At 42.3% G+C, this 19,134-nt stretch overlaps 1 protein-coding gene across 1 annotated transcript in view; it reads right to left on the bottom strand.

Annotated features, from left to right (window-relative positions):
• Window positions 1–19,134, bottom strand: part of sorcs1 (sortilin-related VPS10 domain containing receptor 1) — a 253,520-nt gene that overhangs the window by 64,878 nt on the left and 169,508 nt on the right. Inside the window, exons 4-5 of the mRNA XM_083931517.1 lie at window positions 9,920–10,078; window positions 55–128 (exon numbers count right to left, since the gene is read on the bottom strand). Coding sequence (XP_083787643.1) covers window positions 55–128; window positions 9,920–10,078 — 233 coding nt within the window. The remainder of the gene's footprint in view (window positions 1–54; window positions 129–9,919; window positions 10,079–19,134) is intronic.

The following is a 19,134-nucleotide window of genomic DNA, read 5'->3' on the forward strand; positions in this document are numbered from 1 at the left end:
ACTGTATCATGGATCCTGTTAGATCCTGTTAATATAACTAATCTCTGTACTTACCAGTAGAAACGATTGGGAGCCACTCTCTCGTGCACCACCTGCCACCTCCTCCCAAACTCCACCGAGCTGTAGAGCTGTAGCAAGACAACCAGGCACCAGTAAGTATTCATTCATTGTACGTAACAAGCTATCCTACCATCAAACGTGTTTGGCCTCAAAATGATGTGTATTTGCACAGGATTTTTCTCTGCGTTTGTTTTCACACCTTGATCTACTTAGTACCTCAGTGATCCTTTTAAAAGCCTCAGTGTAACGGCGAGGGGGAGACAAACGCTTTCACAGTGTCACACACACATACAAGTTCTTTATTTGAATACACTAAATTAGATTTAAATTTACACAAGATTCAAACACTACAAAGGGATAACATGGCTCAAGGCCATTTAGGGAAACAAGCATTGTCTGCCTTCCCACACGACTACTCGTTACGACAGGAACCTTACAAAGATTATTTCTACTCACACAGACACACAATGACCACTAAGCTAAGAATGGAACCATACACAAAGATGTGCAGGGCGTAGGTATCCCTGCACTAGAGACATCTTGAGGCACCTTGCTGTAACAAGGGAAGGGGAGAGAGGAGGAGAGGAGCCTGAGTGTGTCCGGTGGTCTCAATACAGCCATTGTTCCCGAGACAGTTAAACAGTGGTATTGCTCAGATTTGACCACGCACCATAGAAAGGGCAGATAATCCATGTGAAATCTCTGTGGAATGGAACTAACTGCCTCTAAAAATAAGAAGCTCATCAATTCCCCTGACTGGTCCCTGCTCAGCACATTTAAGTTGAATTATTTAAATAGGTTCATGAATTAAGTCAATATTAAAGGGCTGGTTCACAAAAATAATTAAGAATATTAAAGGTTGAATATGTAGAATCTTATTTACTTATCTTATCTAGTTATCTCTTGAGTGTTTCGCTTGTGTAGCACATCTAACCTGTTGATTCCTCTGTCCAGTTAATCCTGCCTGCCTGCCTGCCAGTTCGTCTGCCTGCTTGCTACCACGCCTGTTCGTCTCCTCCTGCCACTGCCGGTCACTGTAGCCCCCCGACCTCCATCTTGGGGAAGCTTCCAACCAGCACGAGGCAGACCGCGTTGAAACGCAGCTCCGCCATTACCGGGGAGATCACCATGTTTTCACCCAGCACCACCAGCACTCCTCGTGGGACTCCGGGACCCCTCCTAGCATGCCATTATTTCTTCCTGCACCGTGGTACTTTCACTGGGTCACAGTAAATATCACCTTGAACTGAATCACCTGAGTCGAGTCGTGCACTTGGGTTCAACCTCTGTTGTTCATCATAACATATATATTTAAATAATACACCAATGGGGTGATTTGAGGGGTACAGAATGAAAGTATTGCTTTTCCATAAAAAAATAGATATATTTAGTCTTAGCCTTAGTAATAAGTATTTTTGAAAAATGTCTGTTGGGTTTGACAATGACTTTCTGTCCTGTTGTGTTTCCATTGTAGCAGCCAATAGCGTTGGGCGTTGCTGGTTGCCAGGGTTGTCTGTTGTTGGGTGCAGCTACTGTAGGTTGGCACTGGGTGAAATTTAGTTTGCCAATCCTGCAGCTGCTTCAGAGCCTCAGTAAAGGGGGCGTTATTTGTCCCAGCAGCTGAGTGATTGGAGATGGGCAAAAACCAAAGTCAGTTAAGGCCAAGCATTCACTCAGCATTCGATCTTGAGACACGAGATGGTGGTGTTCTGCTCATTCTACATATTCAGCCTTTATAATATTCTATATATTCAATATTTTCTTGTTTTGATTGGGAAGTGGCTTTCCAGATACAATTTCCTAGTTTTCACTGGACCTACTTTCTACTAAATTAATCTGGGGATTAGTCTTACAAATAGACTGTTTGCTGTCCGGTTTTACTCAACCAATATAATATTGTAGCTTAATTGAATTTTAAACCCAAAATCTATTTTGCATGAAGAAACAGCCTGTCCTTCATCACAAACCTTGTGAATACCTGGGTGTTTCCTTTTCACACTTGAAAGGAACCAAACCCTTCATGAACGGTTTTGGCAACATGTTTTTTTATTATTATATGGTAAACTGTCCAATGAGGACTTTAACTACAAAATATACACTTTTGAGCCAATGCCCCCACCCTCGAAGTGTATACATAACTACAATCAAGAAAAATAAGATAGTAAATACAAAACAAAAACGGGGAGGACAAATAAATCAATCATCTCTAATTAGTCTACATGGACTTTGCAGATGTGTGTATCACATTATTTGTTTTACAGTCCTTCTTTGCTGAATTTGCAGCGTTTTCATAAAACACGTCATACCTGGAAGAAAACAACAGCTCTGAGGAAGGCTGGAGTACAGCCGAAACTGTCAGCTAAGAAAAGGTAAGAGGACATCCTTATCATACAACTAACTTGTCTGACTAGAAGAAACTCTAAATTTCAAAATGACTCCATATGAATGTTAAAAGTGCAATGTCTAATATATGGCCACTTTTTTGGTTCAGTTCACTTTGTAGTTGTGAAGAAGTAACAGTTATGATGTCATGTCAAGGACGTCTATGTATAGTGTTGCAGAGATATCAACTGAAATTAGCATAGCTAACCAGCTAGCCCCGAGCTAGTCCTGTCTTGTAATACCCTGTACCTCGAGAGCAGTGTTGGGCACGTTACTTTAAAATAGTATTTTTTTACAGTAACTACTTACTTCTTCCAAAAAGTAACTGAATTATTTACTGCGTTACAAATTTTAAAAGTAACTAGTTACTATGGAGGGTAACTATTGCTTAACTTTCAAGTACATTTTTAAATGCTCACATGTGTCTTTGAATTTGGACCCCACATCCACCCCTCTTTAGTGGAACTTAAAATGAAATAGACACTTAATACAACATTTTTTAACAGAAACAGTGTACACAAATCTAAACTATTTTAATGTTGCTGTGGGACAAAGTGACACGAGGCTTCAATCAAACTTCATGTATTATTGTAGATAATAGATGTTTTGGAACTTTTGATATTTATTATATTATATGGAGAGAAGTCACACTGGAATTGCAGGGAAAACAGACATGCATAATGTTCTTTTTTGTTATACATTCGTTCGTTTATTTTCATGTAAGTAAAAAAGTAATGGCTTTACTTCCACTTCAAGAAGGTTACTTTGGGATTACCTGAGCTCGCTATTCCTGTTGTTGCTTATTGACTCACTTTTGTCACTGTGTGTGTGCAACCCACTGTGGGTACTTTCGATTTTGTGTCAACACCCGCCCAGCTCTACCTCTGATTGGCTTACCATGAAATTTGACTCTACCTCAACCAATCATCATCATTTATGCTGTTGTCTCGTCCCCCCTCACTGAGGAAGAACAGTCTTTGCAGCTCGGCTCAGAGATCTAGTCGGTCTGATGAAAACAGCTTCAATGAGCTTATAATTGGCAGTACGGTAACTGCATTATAACGATGGGAAGAATAATTAATTAAATTACTGGTTACTGAAAAAAATCATGCCGTTATTTTTTAATGGCATTATCCCCATCACTGCTTGTTAGGCGGTAGTGAGTAACTGTAGCGTCCAGTCTGCCAACATGACAGGATGAAGAATAAGAGCTCACAGAAGCAGCAGCTGCACTGTTAGCAGTACAAGCACCTACACCTAAAACCAAACCTAAAACCACCTACAACTGAACTGAGATTATGTGTTAGTGACTGTTGCATCGGACGGGTCCCCGAAGATAATCTAACTTCATACCACTGATTACTCAATCACCCGGGGCAGTGGGTAGACAATGTCTGCTAGCTCAGCAGCTAATCAGGGAAGTTTTGGTACAGCCAGGTGTCCATTATCACCATCTGCACCCTTATTGCAACTGATTGGTAATCTTCAATCTCATGTTGTCCAGCTTGATGACAAGAGGCGTTGGTGAGAAAGATGCTGTGTACAGCAGGTTTATGTCTGACTGTTGGTCTGTGCTCTGCTGAGTGAGTAATCTCTGTCTGGATGGAGTTAGACTCTCCAGGGACTCATCCATTGCAGCAGTCTCATTACGCAGAATCTCGGTTACATTTTTGAGGACATTGCAGATTTATTGTGTGCCTAACTGTGCACAGTCAGTGTCATTAAATTATGAAATTCTTGCATAAGTTGAAATGCTGCCCCCTAGTTTTTCAGGGCATGTGGCCAGGAACTACATATTGCACTTTTAATGTTGCTCTGTTTCTGCTGGAAGGTAAGACTTTATAATCACAGTTCCTATGATTTTTAGCTTATAGAGTCATGCCGGCAAAACAACAGAGAGATGACAAGAGACATGACTTGCAACAAAAGGTCCGTCGGACGTGAAGCAGGGTTGTTGCGGTCATGGTCGGCACCTTAACCCCTTGTGCCCCAAGTCAACATATTCTGTTGTCTCCAAACACATCTGCATTCTGTGACAAAGCACAATGACAAATATGTTTACTCTGGAGCTCACAGCTGCAATTTAATGAGGTAAAGGATGTATTCCACTGTTTCAAGCTTTTTTACATTGTAAGCATGAGCAACCATGCGTGATGTGTAAACAATCATTTATTAGCGGATAACAAAAATGTGACTCTATTGCATTTATTTACTCTATCCCGAAGGATGAAGTGTAGGCCTGCATGAGAACGTTTCTCCATCGTACATTCTGCAAAGATTAACACTGTTGTCAAATAAGTAATTCTCTTTTATTTGATAAATAAGACAGGTATTCTTTGAATTCCTTATATCACGCTGTGTTGAAAAATAAAAGAGGGGTTTCTGCTGACTTTAATGGATTATTGCTTGAACAAAAATCAGTTTAAGACTGAGAGGCCTGAACTAAGTTCTGACATTATATGATACCACAGTGAACATATGCAAACTATATATTCAGTGTGACTTTTGCATCTGGCGTGTGTATGCTCTCATGTCAAAGAGGGAGAGACAAACAGCACGGGCGATGACATTTCCATGACTTCCATGCCAAGCTGTGCTAAGCAGATGCGAGTGAAAGGGGGTGAGTGTGGGGTAGGGGTGCAGCAGGAAATCACTTTGACTAATTATCCTCCTGCAGCAAGTTAGTATGTAGCCAAGCAAGTGACAGGGAAAAGGCAGAGAGCGGGAGACGGGGGAGGTGAGGGGATGGAGGGGTGGACGCAGCCTTTATAACCTCCAAAGGTCTCTTAATCAACAAATTCAGCAGCACTGCCAAGGTAAGGGAATTGAAAGGGAAGCAGTTTTGGAAAGGAGACGATGTGTGCCAGTTAGGGCACGGGTGAGAAAGCGGGTGGGTGAGCGAGTCGGGACTTGACATATAGGGAGTAAACACACAGCATAAATAGTCAGTGAACCTTCACTAAAACCCACAATGGCATCAAAATGTCAGAGAATATGTCAAATTATGTTCTAAGGTTAGCATTTTAGCCTATATTTATATATATATATATATCATCCAGTGGTCTTTTTTGGCACTTACAAACATCAAATAAGCCATGCACACAGATTTTTTTCTATATAAACTATTACATTAAGAGCAGATCAAAACGGATTCTTAAAACGAATAAAAAAAAAAAAAAATTGTGGTTGGAGCGATTTATTGTACTCAAGTGCGTCTGAAGGCACCATCCATGAATGATTACGCATTCATTAATCGCCAAAACTACCACTCGATAAATGTGCAGGATTTGTGATGCCAAGCTGTCGCTTTTAAACGTGGTGGCCGGGGGGGACACGCAATTCTTTTAAATATCAAAACAGCTCGGCTCCAGCCCCCCGCGACCCCGACATTAAATGTATGAATGAATGTGTTGGCGCGTGGCTGCAGCAAGACGCACTGCAGAGCAAAATTCATCTCCTTGGTTCGTTGCTACCCTCGATAAATTGCATTAAATCAAACAAGGTATCAGACGATTAACATCTTGGTATGGTTCTTCTAGATGACAAAGGTTATCCTCCCCCGGCCGTGAAATGCACCTTATTATAGGTGATATTCTGGTTCAGAAGGCTGTTGTTTCCACCTATAGGAGTAGTTTATATACAGGTAACCTACAACGGTCAGACCATTGATTACTTACAGTCTTAAACTATTTTAAAGACTTAAAATCACAAACTTGGATAATAGCGAACACAAAACAACACCTTTTTGTATGTTCTGTGGAAATAAACTGCAGCCATAATTATAAAATGAATTAAATGGATCTTTTGAATATCAGCTATAATGCGAGGGGGTGCATTTCACGGCAGGGGTGCTGAATACGGCACACCTGTCCAACAGTGCGCACACGCGCACTCGGGTCTCAGTGGAGCGCTGCTTCGGTTTGACTACCTTCTTTATTTTTTTCCATACGTGTTTTTATGGGCCCCTTTTATTCCACTCTTAAGACTGACAAAAAGCACATCTTTATTTTGCTCCATCTCGGATGTCAGAATGCCGATCTGTGTGTCGGAAAAGTTTCTTTTCTAACCTGCGTTCCTTCTCTCCGTGTTTGACCTCAGTGGGCGAGGCCTCCGAACCAGGACTATTTAGGGGCGTAACATGTTAATGACCATCAAATTCAACCGCCACATTTATCAAGGCACGCTCATTCATACGCTAAGATTGGTCTGATACGAATGTTTCCTAAATCACACGTGGGTCCTTTCCTACGACCAATTATGCGCTCAGATCTGCGCCCGTTTCCACGGAAGTTTGATAAATGAGGCCCAACTAGAGCAGACTGGAGATGCAGACTGGGCTTTTTCAGGAGGGGGACTTAAAGAGACAGTGTAACAACAGAGGAGGAATGCAGGGGCAGCACCAAGCCCCAACCACAGCAAATTTGGTTCGTCCAATACGGAAGTGCCAAAAATTGCAGTATGCAGACTGGTCACTGGGGACAGGTTTCATAATAGTGACAGCTAGCCCCTGGCCCTCACTTCGCCACAGAGGTATACATCAGCCAGACATCAGCCTCCCTCCCCCCAACGTCACATCAATGCCCTTTTTTGGTAAGAGGAAATTAGGCGGAGTCAAAGTCTGACAAGATGGAGACTCCCGTAGGCGAGTATGATTGGATCAAGTTGAGAGAAACAACCTCGACGGAGAGGCTATGTCCATTTTTTATACAGTCTACAGGCAGAACGCATGGGCAAAAAAATTATGTGTTCTTGGACCATTAAAACATGTAAAAACATTCTAGAAACACAAAATATAAGTATCAACCTGAAAATGTAGTAAGAGATATGAAATGTATAAATTAATTACTGCATTTTACATACTGAGCAGTTAATGTACTAATGGCATAGCATTCTGTACAAAGCTGAACTATGAAGATTATACTGCCATAATTATTCATACGGAATTATTAAAGTAGACAAACCTGATCATGTTAGTAGTAAAAATGTTGGTATTAATTGCAATTTTTATTCATTTGATTTTGACTGAAATGTGATGATCAGGTCAGTGGAGAAATGGAAAAATGTTTGTCGTTTACGACTTAGACAACCCATTTTTAATAATAAAATTAAAAACATTTTTTTAGTTTTGCATTATAATGTTCTATTTAATGGTGGCTTTAAAATGCCTTTTGTGATTTGTGAGTTTAGGGGACCTAAAGTGCATCAGATTTAAAGAATCACTCAAATAACTGAAATACCTTGTGTGACACTGAGCACTAAATATGCTTCTGATTTTTGAAAGAGGATAGTTTGACTATTCCATTCACAATAACAAACAAGAGTGTTAAAAGGTAGAGGTCAACTTCACCTTATTCCAGCTACCACTATTGCCTGAAGGCAGTACGTACCAGGGCAGATCTGGAACAAATTGAGCTCGCAGTACCAGTTTTATTATTTGTTTGTTCAATTCTTCACAAAGCACTACTGTGATTCAAAATACAATATAATTTAATACATACTTCTTTTACATCATAAAATCTTGTAGAAACGGAGTGATATTTTCTGAAGCCTTAAGCCCATGAACCCCATCAGCTCATTGGTTATGACTATCATTTAAGAGTGGTCTGAAAGCCCAGACCCATAATTACATTTATTCATGCACTGCATTCAGTCAGAGTCATTTCCAGCCACTACGTTGGAGGCACAGCAGAATAGTAAAACAGGTAAACGGAAGTGAAAAATGGCTGGGAAATAACACAACTTAAAAATTAATTAATAATAAATAGGACGGTGTTTATTGGTTTCAAATTGTAGGACTGTGTGCTAAAGGTGAATGTGTGTGTGTGTGTGTGTGTGTGTGTGTGTTTGTGTGTGTGTGTGTGTGTGTGTGTGTGTGTGTGTGTGAGGGATTATACTCGCTGCAAAATGAAAGTGTGATGTTTCTTAAAGAAAGATTAAGCCAACTCAGAGACAAGAGTCATGCTCACACACACACGCACACATACACACACACACACAAGTCTTCTAAAGGAGAATGCCTTCATAATTCATTAAAACTGAAACATTAGACCCAAATGGGCTGAGCTGCAAGAAAAGCATTTTATTAATGCAGAAAGGTTATTTTAAAATGTTTTATATTTGACCTCTCTCTTTTCTTTCTTCTATCTCTCTCTGCCTCACTTTTCTCTTTTTCAAAGATACAATTATTTTTGCATATCCTGCACTTTGCCTTCTTACAGTAGATGATTATTTACTAGGAAACCATTTGCCCTGTGTCTCTACAGTGTGATTCTGAAGGTGTAGTTTATGGTTAGACATTCCACTGAGACTGTCACAACACATTTCTTGATATATGTATTTAAGAAATATAAAAAAATATTTTGGACAAAAGGATTTAAAGGCTTTATACCCATTTTTCTTAAATCAGGAATCATGTGATCAAGAATAAATAACAACATTATGAATCTAACCAGGGCAGACATGCCAGCTCTCAGTAAATGTAATTTTTCAGTACTCAATTGACATAATTTGGTCAAAATTTCTAAATTATGAGTAAAGCCCTCAAGGGTGATTACTTTCCACATTTATATATATTTTTTGAACTTTCACACAGAAAGTGAATATTGTATAGACGATAATGCCACATTGTTTTGTTTTCTAAACTTTAAAAAATAAACGTAACGCTTTTCAACCTTCACAACGGCATCTCGTACCAGATCCACTCCTGTTCTTAGCTTTTACTAAAAAAAGTCCTAGAATGAACCGTTGAGTCGATCTGGCAGGCCGGTAAGAATTTTCACTCTCAAGTCCAATTTTTGACTCAAAAAGTTATTCAAAATTAAATTATGTCAAAATTATGCCCAACACATCAGATGCATTCTTAAATCATGTTATATTAGTCCAGATTCATTTCTCAACATTAACATTCTTTGAGGTGAAAAATAAACTTTTGACTTATGAATAAGTAATGCACTGTTCTTAGATAGAGATAGATAAAGATATGATATTTTGAAATTAAATTACAGGTTAGTGATTGTTACTGTAATCAAAATGATTTAGATTTTTAAAGTCAGATGCAGTTTTTTTTAGCGTCTGCTTATTTTGATGTAATTTCAAAATTCATCATTTTGACTTCCTACCTCAAAATTAAATGAAGTTGGTAGACTTCGACGATCTCACTTGTAATCTTGTCATTTTGACTTGAAAGGGAATCATTATGAGGTTTAATTTTAGGATTATGATGTAGAGAATCAGAGATTTAGTAAGAATTTGGCTCAAAAATTTGAAGCACATCATCTTTTTTTCCATTTGCTTTTCTTTCTCGACGTAGTGAAAACTCTCACAGTGGATTTGGAACAACCTGAAGCGTATCCAGCTCTCTCCCAAATAAACTTCATGAACTCTGACTGTGTGCTTGGAGCCACACTTCCTTTACTTCACTCAGCTTCCTTTACCTTTGAACAACTGACTGCCAAACTAGCCTTCCCTATTCTCTAACCTTTTGGTCATGGCTGTAGGCCAAAATCCAGTCCTCCTGCTCAGGGTGGAAGAGGAGGCTGAGGATGTAGAAGCTCAGCCGGTACTTCTGGTAGGTAGCCCCTTCATCAGAGCTGATCAGTAGACTGCTCTCTACCTCTGGATCAGTCAGCAGCATGATCTGAAGACGACAGAAGGGTGGGAGATTAGGGACAGTGTTAGCAGGTCGGTTGAGCTCCACGTTGTTTTGGCAACATTCAACAGAAGCAGAAGGTAGTAAAGACACAGCAAAGAGAGACAAGTCAATCAAGGCTGATACCATATCTGGGATATCAAGCGTATTATTACAGTACTACTGTGACTGCACATGAGCCTGTTGAAAACATGTCATCTGAAGTCAGTTTTTCCACTCGTGATCCCGTATCTCAAATATGAATTTGTGTCTGTTATCGGCCTGATGGTATAATCACTGTGATACATCTTGCAACAAATGTGTGTGTGTGTGTGTTTGTGTGTGTGTGTGTGTGTGTTTCCTCTGTGGAAGTGGAGTGGCTGTATGTGCCCTGTCATTCTGTTGTCTCTCTCTCTCTCGCTCTCTCTCTCTCGTCCGCTCAATCAGGCTTTGAAAGCACTAATTTCCCATGAGCTTCCTTCTTTTCTTAGAGGTCCAACGTTTTTTTTTTTTTTGCCAAGTTCTGGCACAGTCCCCAGAATAAAACCCCGCAAAATCAGAAAGAAATCCCCAGATAATATCAGATGCAAATATAATTGAATCAGAGGACCTCAAGACACACAAGTGCCCTCATCATGAGGAGAGTCTACAGAAGCAGAGAGTTTGGAGAGGGACGCCTGTGGATGGGATACTGCATGCCACTGCATGAGTGTAGTCTCTAACTGATGCTGGTGCAGGCAAAGCCTCGGCCCTGGTGTAACCCTCATTAAAGATACATTGATTAATTTATATAAAATATAGATGTTTAGCGCACAGCTCATAACAGACAAAAGGCCCAGTCAGCATCTTTATTTGCTACTTTTATTTTTTCCTCTGTGCCTAGTGTAAATTTAAAATACTTACAAAATTCTGTATATTGTTCCTGTTATTCTTATATTTTTATATTTCCCTGTGTTTATATTGTTCATATTTTGTTTTCTATATTTTTTTCTACATAGTTTCTTATTGATGCTTCTTCCATGTTTGCTGTCCACTTTGCTGCTGTAATAAGGAGATTTCCCCTTTGTGGGACTAATAAAGGAATATTGTATCTTATCTTATCTTAGTCACACTCAACGGCGTATTTTCCACTGAGGATGGGCATGTCCTACTCACTTACTCCAGCTCCATTATCTTAGAGCCTCTCTGAACATTGTTCTCACACTCTGCTGCCACCATAGCCCAGATTGGAGGAGAGATGATTTCATCAAGAAATATCGATACACTCATCTGAGTCAACCTCAGGGATTATGTGCCCTTAAAATAAGTGATTAGCTGACTTTCTAGCCTTAGGATTGCATACAGGCAGCTCCACCTGAATGGTGAAGGTTGTTGGGGCTGTAATCAGCCTAAAAGGAAACAAGTGCAGACTGTTGTGGGAATTTTGGATATTTGTAATTCATAATCATAGTTTTGTCAGGTCAGACGCAGTTCAATGTCTCCTCTGTCTCACATTCTTAATGGATAATGCAAATAACTAACTCATGATGATATATTGGCACATTTGTGCATCTGTACCCTGTTGTAGAGACCTTGTGATGAGAGAGGTTCAGAATGTTCAGAATTGTAATGTCTAAGGCATGTTTTTGTTTGGTCTGAAGACGTCACCCAACCAAGGCTATTCGCGTCCTGTCCCTCTAACTAAAAGACTGTGCGAGATTTGGCAAATGGTCATTCCCTGCTAGACTCTAACTTGTGAGGATGTGGGGATGAACGTATTTTTGTCTGCAGAAGAAAATGCTTTGGCAAAATAAACCACGGAGAAAAAGCTGATCCTGTTTGTTGATCTTTATTGAAGAATCTATTTCCACAACAATTTGGCGTCCCTGGGTGGGCACCCGGAGTGAGAGGCACAGGCTGGACAGGACTGACGGTGAAACCTGTGCACAGTGGAGTGAAGCTCCTTCCTCAACCTCGCCACAAATTCAGCTGAGAAGTGGGGGCCTAACGTCCAACAGCAGGAGTGTCCTCTCACTGCTGGTGCCTACTGAACTTGGTGGAGGATCTCTTCAATAATCTCCGGTGAGTTTTTTTTTTGTTGGTGACGTCTAGGACAGGGTAAGAGTCCCTGAGCCGCAAATGGTTCGAGTCCATTTGTTTTTTTTTTGTAGACGTCTAGAGGACGAGGGTGCCACTCCCTCTTTGCAAATGGTTTGAGTCTATTTGTGTGTTTGTTGACGTCTAGAGGACGTCTAGAGGATGAGTGTGCCGTCCCTCTTCCGCAAATGGTTCGAGTCCATTTGTTTGGTGGTTGACGTCTAGAGGACGTCCGGAGGACGAGGGTGAGAGTCCCTCTTCCGCAAATGGTTCGAGTCCATTTGTTTGTTTGTTGACGTCCAGAGGACGAGGGTTACTAGCCCCTCTTCCGCAAATGGTTCGAGTCCATTTGTTTGTGTGTTGACGTCCACTAGGGCCCTAGAAGACGAGGGTGCGGGACCCTCCTCTGCAGGAAGTTCGAGTCTTTCTGTTTTTTGACGTACAGTGTCTGTGCGAGGGCCGGCCAGCAGTCTGATCAGCTGCTCTCTTTTCAGTTCGAGTCTGATTAGTAGTACTGGTTTGTGAAAACGTTGTCTCACAGTTCGAGTCTGTTTGAGGTGAATTACAGCAACGTTTCCGGTTAGCTCATGAGCAAAGTAAGAGGTGATTCCGGACAGTATGGTAGATAGTTTGTTGTAAGTCTATATGTGCATTGTTCCCATGTGCGTCTCTTTTTTCTCTTTCCCTCTCTACCCCATCTTTGTGTGTGTGCGTTAATGTTCGAAAGCTGTGGAAAGAGGAGAGTGTGTAAAGGCTTTGTTTTAGCTCAAGGTCACATCAACGGTACTATCCTCCCTTTCCTTCGCGCTGAGGAAAGAGGGAGCATAAGATAATATAGGGAGAGATTGTTTTTACGTCAATAAATAACTAGAAACAAAATAAAGTAATTCAGTCAGTAGGGTGAAAACTCGGCTTGTGAAAACTCCTACAGGAATATATATATATATGTATACTCATATAACCACTGCATGTACGATATGTAAAGCAACAATTAATAAGGTAACGTTACTGTCGAAAATAAATAAATATATAGATCTGTAAAAAAAATCTGTAACCCATAGATATATATGTAGATCCATAAACTGGATTCTAGAAAATCTTTGAACGGGTAAAAACGGGTAAATCACTGACTGACCCACTTTTATCAAGGATGTTTGCATTGGAATGAATGTTGCAGGCCTGTGTGTGTGTGCGTATGTGTGTGCGTTCATTTAAGACATGTTTTGACTGACCAGATGACCAATTGAGAAAATGTATGTGCCTTGGCAAACTGCTATCAGCATGTTGAGCAGCTGGCTTTCATGGTTCCGAGTAGAAAAGGTTAATATGACTCAGCTGTAATCCAAATTTAGAAAAAAACGCAAAATAGAATTTTTATATACATGCTGTAAATCAAACAAATGAAGTTTTGCGGACGGTATCATTTTGACAATTGAAATTCAAAAGTTGGGTGTGGCTATAAAGGCCAATCGCCATTTTTGAACAGTGGCGCAGAAGAAAATCGGAAATAGGTGTGGTTGTGCTATCAATCGCCATTTTGTAGTTTGGGCGCAGTTGAAATTTAGGTATTGGGCGTGGCTTGGAGGCCCGCCATTTTAAAACCTGGTCGCCATTTTGAATCAAACGTTGTGTAGTTTGAATTCTTGGTACACGTCACTTTTGCCAGGAGTGGTTTGGCAGACCGCCAGACAGGAGGGGGGTGCAACAGACAGCACCAGCTGAGAGGGACTAGCAGTTAGCTATAGGCCCTAGTAGCATAGCTACCAGAAAGGCTAAGCTAAGTTGTTAGCATTTACGATTGATGCACCTATTACCATAGACTAGTTTAGCATAACTAGCATAGCTTATGCTAAGCTAATTAGCATTGAGCAAAGAACCTAGCATATCAATTTAGACTGTGGGTTTTACTATAGACTAGCTTAGCATAACTAGCATAGCTAATGCTAGGCTAATTAGCATTGAGAAAAATAGCATATCAAAATTAGACTGTGGGTATTGCCAAATTAAGTTAGCATTACCAATATAGCTAAAGCTAAACTAGCTAGCATTAAAGCTAAAGAGTTTAGCGTTTCAATTGATTTCAATATCACTAAAGACGAGCTTAGCATAACCAAGGTAAGCTAGGCCCAAACTTACACTGTATGAAACATAGAAATAGCATCCTCAGAGAAACAATGAAGCACATAACTGACACGTCAGCGCGACTCTACACAGACCTAAACTAAGTGAGATGGGGCCAACTCAAAGCAAACGCCACGAAGGCGTAGCCCTAAGCCCAAATCTCCAGTACATGAACAAAACTACGGTGAATCTTGCGTTGACCAATTCAAATTTTGGGCCACTGACTGGGTTTTCCCAATACAGGCAGTTTTAGTCTCACACAATTGGATTCTGAAAAGTAACCTCAGGCAGAAGAAAGAAAGATGACAGGGAAAGGCAAAAGAGCAGGAGGGGCAGAAGAAAGGAGTCCTTCAAAGCTGATTGGGCCGACGAGATAGCTGGCTACAGGAAGCCAGGCTGAGAGACAAAAGGCAGCAGACAGGCAGGGAAAGGGTAACTTCTCCTCCCCCTCCTTCTTCTCTGTGTCTTAAACTAGATGCGACCCTCGACCTCGACTCGGCTCCTCCGACCAGGCTAGCTCCCCAACCAGCCAACCAGCAGCAGGCTCAGCAGGCTCAGCCCCAGATCCAAGAGGCTGCCCAGCCTGCACCATAACCGCACCAACCACTCTACCCCCTTGACGACCTGGCTGCACTGGGGAGGGGGATAGGTGGCCAGCCGGCCGCCACGACAGGCAGATCCAGGGGAAGAGGCAGAGGACTCGGCCCCCGGCGATCGCGATCATCTACACAACTCCCCCACCTACGTGCACGAGCTGGCTCCCACTACACCAGGAGCAAAAACCTGAACAGCGTGACGAACATGAAAAAACTGTTCCACTGTTCCCCTGTTCCCCAAGGTCAAGGATGGAGGACAGAAATATGCAGCAGAGCTCCTGACTTTTTGTCAGCATTTCCGAAGAGACAATCATCACAGAGGTCGTGAAAAAGGCAGAGGGCATGGCTGAGGGCCAAGGGGGCGAGAAGCTATTTCATCTGCGGAAAGCATGGACACTGGCGAAACGACTGCCCAGAGCGTGAACAATGGCAGACCAACCGCCAGGGATTCCGACACAGGGGCGATTGACTGGCCGGAGGACTGGGGAGAGTGAGGGGCGCATCTGGACCGGACACAGGCCATCCGAACGGAACACGTAAATACACCAACACATCCACATTCTCTCCACAACACAGTTTAAATTCCGTACTTCAGGCTATTGAATGCTTAGAAAACACACACACATCACAAAACTTGCAGGAAATGTATGCTTCACTAAACTTTGCTGCCTATAAGAATCTACCCACACTGACACTCACTGTTGCAGACGTACCCCTCACATCCCTAGTAGATCCTGGAGCGACAGGATCTGTAATACGACACACCGATTTCAAAACAACACCCAAAATGAGCAGGAGTTGTGTTAGAGATCTTATGTGTGTGTTAGGCATAAACATTAAGTCAGGCTCAATGGCCTAACCATAATTAAAAATGATCTATACACTAAAACCTTTCTGACTTCTCCTGATAATGCGGCTACTTACCACTAACTATGGCTCCTCCCCCACTCGAGCCTCACTGCAGCACATTGTGCTGCACACATCTGCTTAAGGAAAGATATTCTATTTGAACAAACATGGTTTAAACAAAGTACTCTGTGGGACAGTTTAGAACTGCAATGCCTGTATTGGGATAACACACGCTGTGCAATTTCTGTGTGCCTGCCTAACGTTTCCTTCCAAGTGCCGCAGTTCCCGTATGTTTCCCTGATCAAAACACAGGAGCCGCAACAATCTGGAACCTTGGTTGACAAAATGCATCAAGGCGACCGGATGGAATCAAACGGCCGACCCCGCAACTGAGCATCATGAAGGTTTAAAGGTGCATCGAATAACAATTCAAAAGGCAGTTGCTGCTCTTGAGATCGGTCGCGATTTAAACTTCAAAACCCAGAGGTATACTCTACATCACACTTCACTGCACCACACGGAAAGATAATGATTAATAATGTCACTGACGTACCAGAACTGAAACGAGTGCCACCGCAAGTGTGGGCACAACACCGGCACAATGTAGATTTGCTTAAAACAAATAAAAAAAAAAAAAACCTGTTGTAATCACCCAAAAATCCTTATAGGCCCCGCCAGCGACAGTATCCATTACGAAAAGTATGTACGGTGGGGACAAAAAAAAAAAGGCATCCACATACGCCAGACAAGTGAAGGGTTTGTCCAGGACTTGCAGGCGGTAAATGCAGCAATCCATGCACGTGCCCCTACAGTACCAAATCCTCCTGAAATTTTTTCACAAGTTCCACCTGAAAGTGAGTGGCTTTCGACTGTGTCAGGGGCTGTCGGAGTCTCCAACCATCCTCAACGCTGCTCAGCGTGAGAATTTATAGTCCTTAAGTCTGCCACAAAACAGCGCCTTGCTGGCACATGTGGATCATTTAATGATTTGCTCTCCTACACAGGAGGCTTGCGTCGCGGACACGCTAGCCTTGCTTACACACATTATATCGCAAGAGGGGAAAATACTTTCCCAAAAGTGCATCTCTGCATCCAAGAAATCCCAAAACCAATCACAAAGAAACAGGTTATGAGTTTTCTTGGCATGACATCATACTGTAGACAGTGGATCCCTGACTATGCAAGCATCAAGGCACCTTTGGCGGCCATTGCTCATGGTCAGGGTCTAGCAGCACGGGACAAAGTCCTTTGGACACCCGATGCAGAAAAAACATTCCACGATCAAAAGCTAGCTCTACAGACACTACCCACTCTGGGCCTCCCAGATTGCAACCGCCAATTTATACAAACCGTTGATAAAAAGGGACAATACATGTCCTCCGTCTTACTGAAGGATTACGGGGGCAAAAAAAAAAAAAAAAAAAAAAAAAGGTTGCATACTTCTCATTCAAACTAGACCCTATGGCAGCCGGTCTCCCAGCCTGCCCTAGAGCTGTGGCAGCTGCAGAGAAGGCAGTCATAGCTTCTCGCGACATTGTCGGTTACTCTCCACTAACCTTGTTAGTCCCACATGCAGTCTTAATGATTTTGTTAGAGGAAAAAACCTCAAAAAATATGTGCTCCGCAAGATGGTTAAAATACAACACCATTCTGCTCGAACTGCCAATATCACAGTACAATATCACTGTACGGCGCTGCACTGTACTCAATACTGCCACGTTGCTCCCTACTTCTGAGAATAGGAGCCCCATGACTGTGTGGCTATTATTAATGAAATCTGTTCCCCCAGACCTGATCTTCGCAAAACACCACCCACCAACCGCGACATGGAGCTTTTTGTGGGCTGCACAGCATCAAGGGACCCGGGAAAAGGCCTTAACCAATCAGGTTTTGCAGTCACCATACACAAAACATTTTTGGCAGAAATTCTCCCGTCTAACTATTCAGCAAAAGCTGCTGAGCTTGTGGCTATGACTGAAGCATGCAAATTGACTAGAGGTAAGACTGTCACTATTTTCACAGATAGCAGATATGCATGGGGAGTTTGCCACTCGTTTGGACAAATTTGGGAAAATCGAGATTTTCTCACTGCATCTGGCAAACCCATCGCCCATCACAACTTGGTCGCTTCCCTCCTTGATGCTTTGCTCTTGCCACATCACATCGACATATGTAATAGAAGAACATACTACCGCTGATAACAGAGCTTGCTATCACTTCCAGCCCGCTGTAACACCATAAGCAGACTTACAAGAGCTGCAGAACAGAGCCACACCAAAAGAGAAATGGGCGTGGAAGCAAGCTGGCAGTGTGATGAAACGAAACGTTTGGTATGGGCCTAATGACAAGCCCTGTTTGCCGGATTATTTGTTTCACCATTACGCTAAATTGACGCATGGTCAAGACCACGCGTCAAAAGGGGGGATGACATGTGATATCCAAAGACATTGGATGACATGTGATATTTAAAGAAATTGGTTAGCAAAAGGGCTTCTCACTATACAAAATGATTTGTGATCTCTGCAACAAACAATGCAGGCAGAGGCATTAGGTTCAAACAGAGCGTCCATCCCCCAGCAGCGAGACCTTTTGATCACTTACAAATGGACTTCATAGAACTAACACCAAGTGAAGGAAAGGAATTTTTCCTCGTCATGGTCGACAGGTTCTCATAGTATGTAGAGGCTTTTCCCACTTCAAAGCAAGATGCTTCAACAATGGCAAAAGCCTTACTAACACAGATACTTCCCAGATGGGGAGTCCCCTTACGAATATCAAGCGACAATGGGACCCCTTTTGTAAATGCCGCACTTAAAGACATCAGTCAGTACCTCGGTTTTGACCTGAGGCGGCATTCAGCTAGAAAATGGGACCCTAAAGAACCAACTAGCTAAAAGCTGTAAGAAAACAAAACTGCCCTGGACAAAGGCCCTCCCCATTGTGTTGATGTACATGAGGGGGAGAATCAGGTCCAGAAATAATCTCAGCCTGTTTGAAATCCTGTTCGGTCGGCCTTTGCGAACTGGGATTGGGTCTGAGAGAAGGCAATTCCCTGAGATAGGGTGTTGTGAAGATGAGATACTGCGATAGTGTATACATCTAACCTCTGTTCTCTCTGATATTCACAAGCAGGTGAATAGCTGGATCCAGGTGAATGGGTAGCGGTCCAAAATCTGAGAAGGAAATCTTGGTGATCAAGAAGGTGGAACGGGTCCTACCAGGTGCTGCGCGTCACAGAAACAGCAGTAAGGGTCACAGAGAGCGCCACCTGGATCCACACCTGCCACTGCAAAAGAGTCACGGAGCCATCAGATGACGCCCTTGTACAGACAGATCCGAGGGAACCAGATGGCATCGATCTTCCAAGGCCAGCCACTCCAGGAGGGGTTGAGACGCCACCTGGACCTGTTGCCGGCTCAACAC

This window comes from Echiichthys vipera (assembly GCF_963691815.1).
Source record: "Echiichthys vipera genome assembly, chromosome: 2".
NCBI lineage: Eukaryota > Metazoa > Chordata > Actinopteri > Perciformes > Trachinidae > Echiichthys > Echiichthys vipera.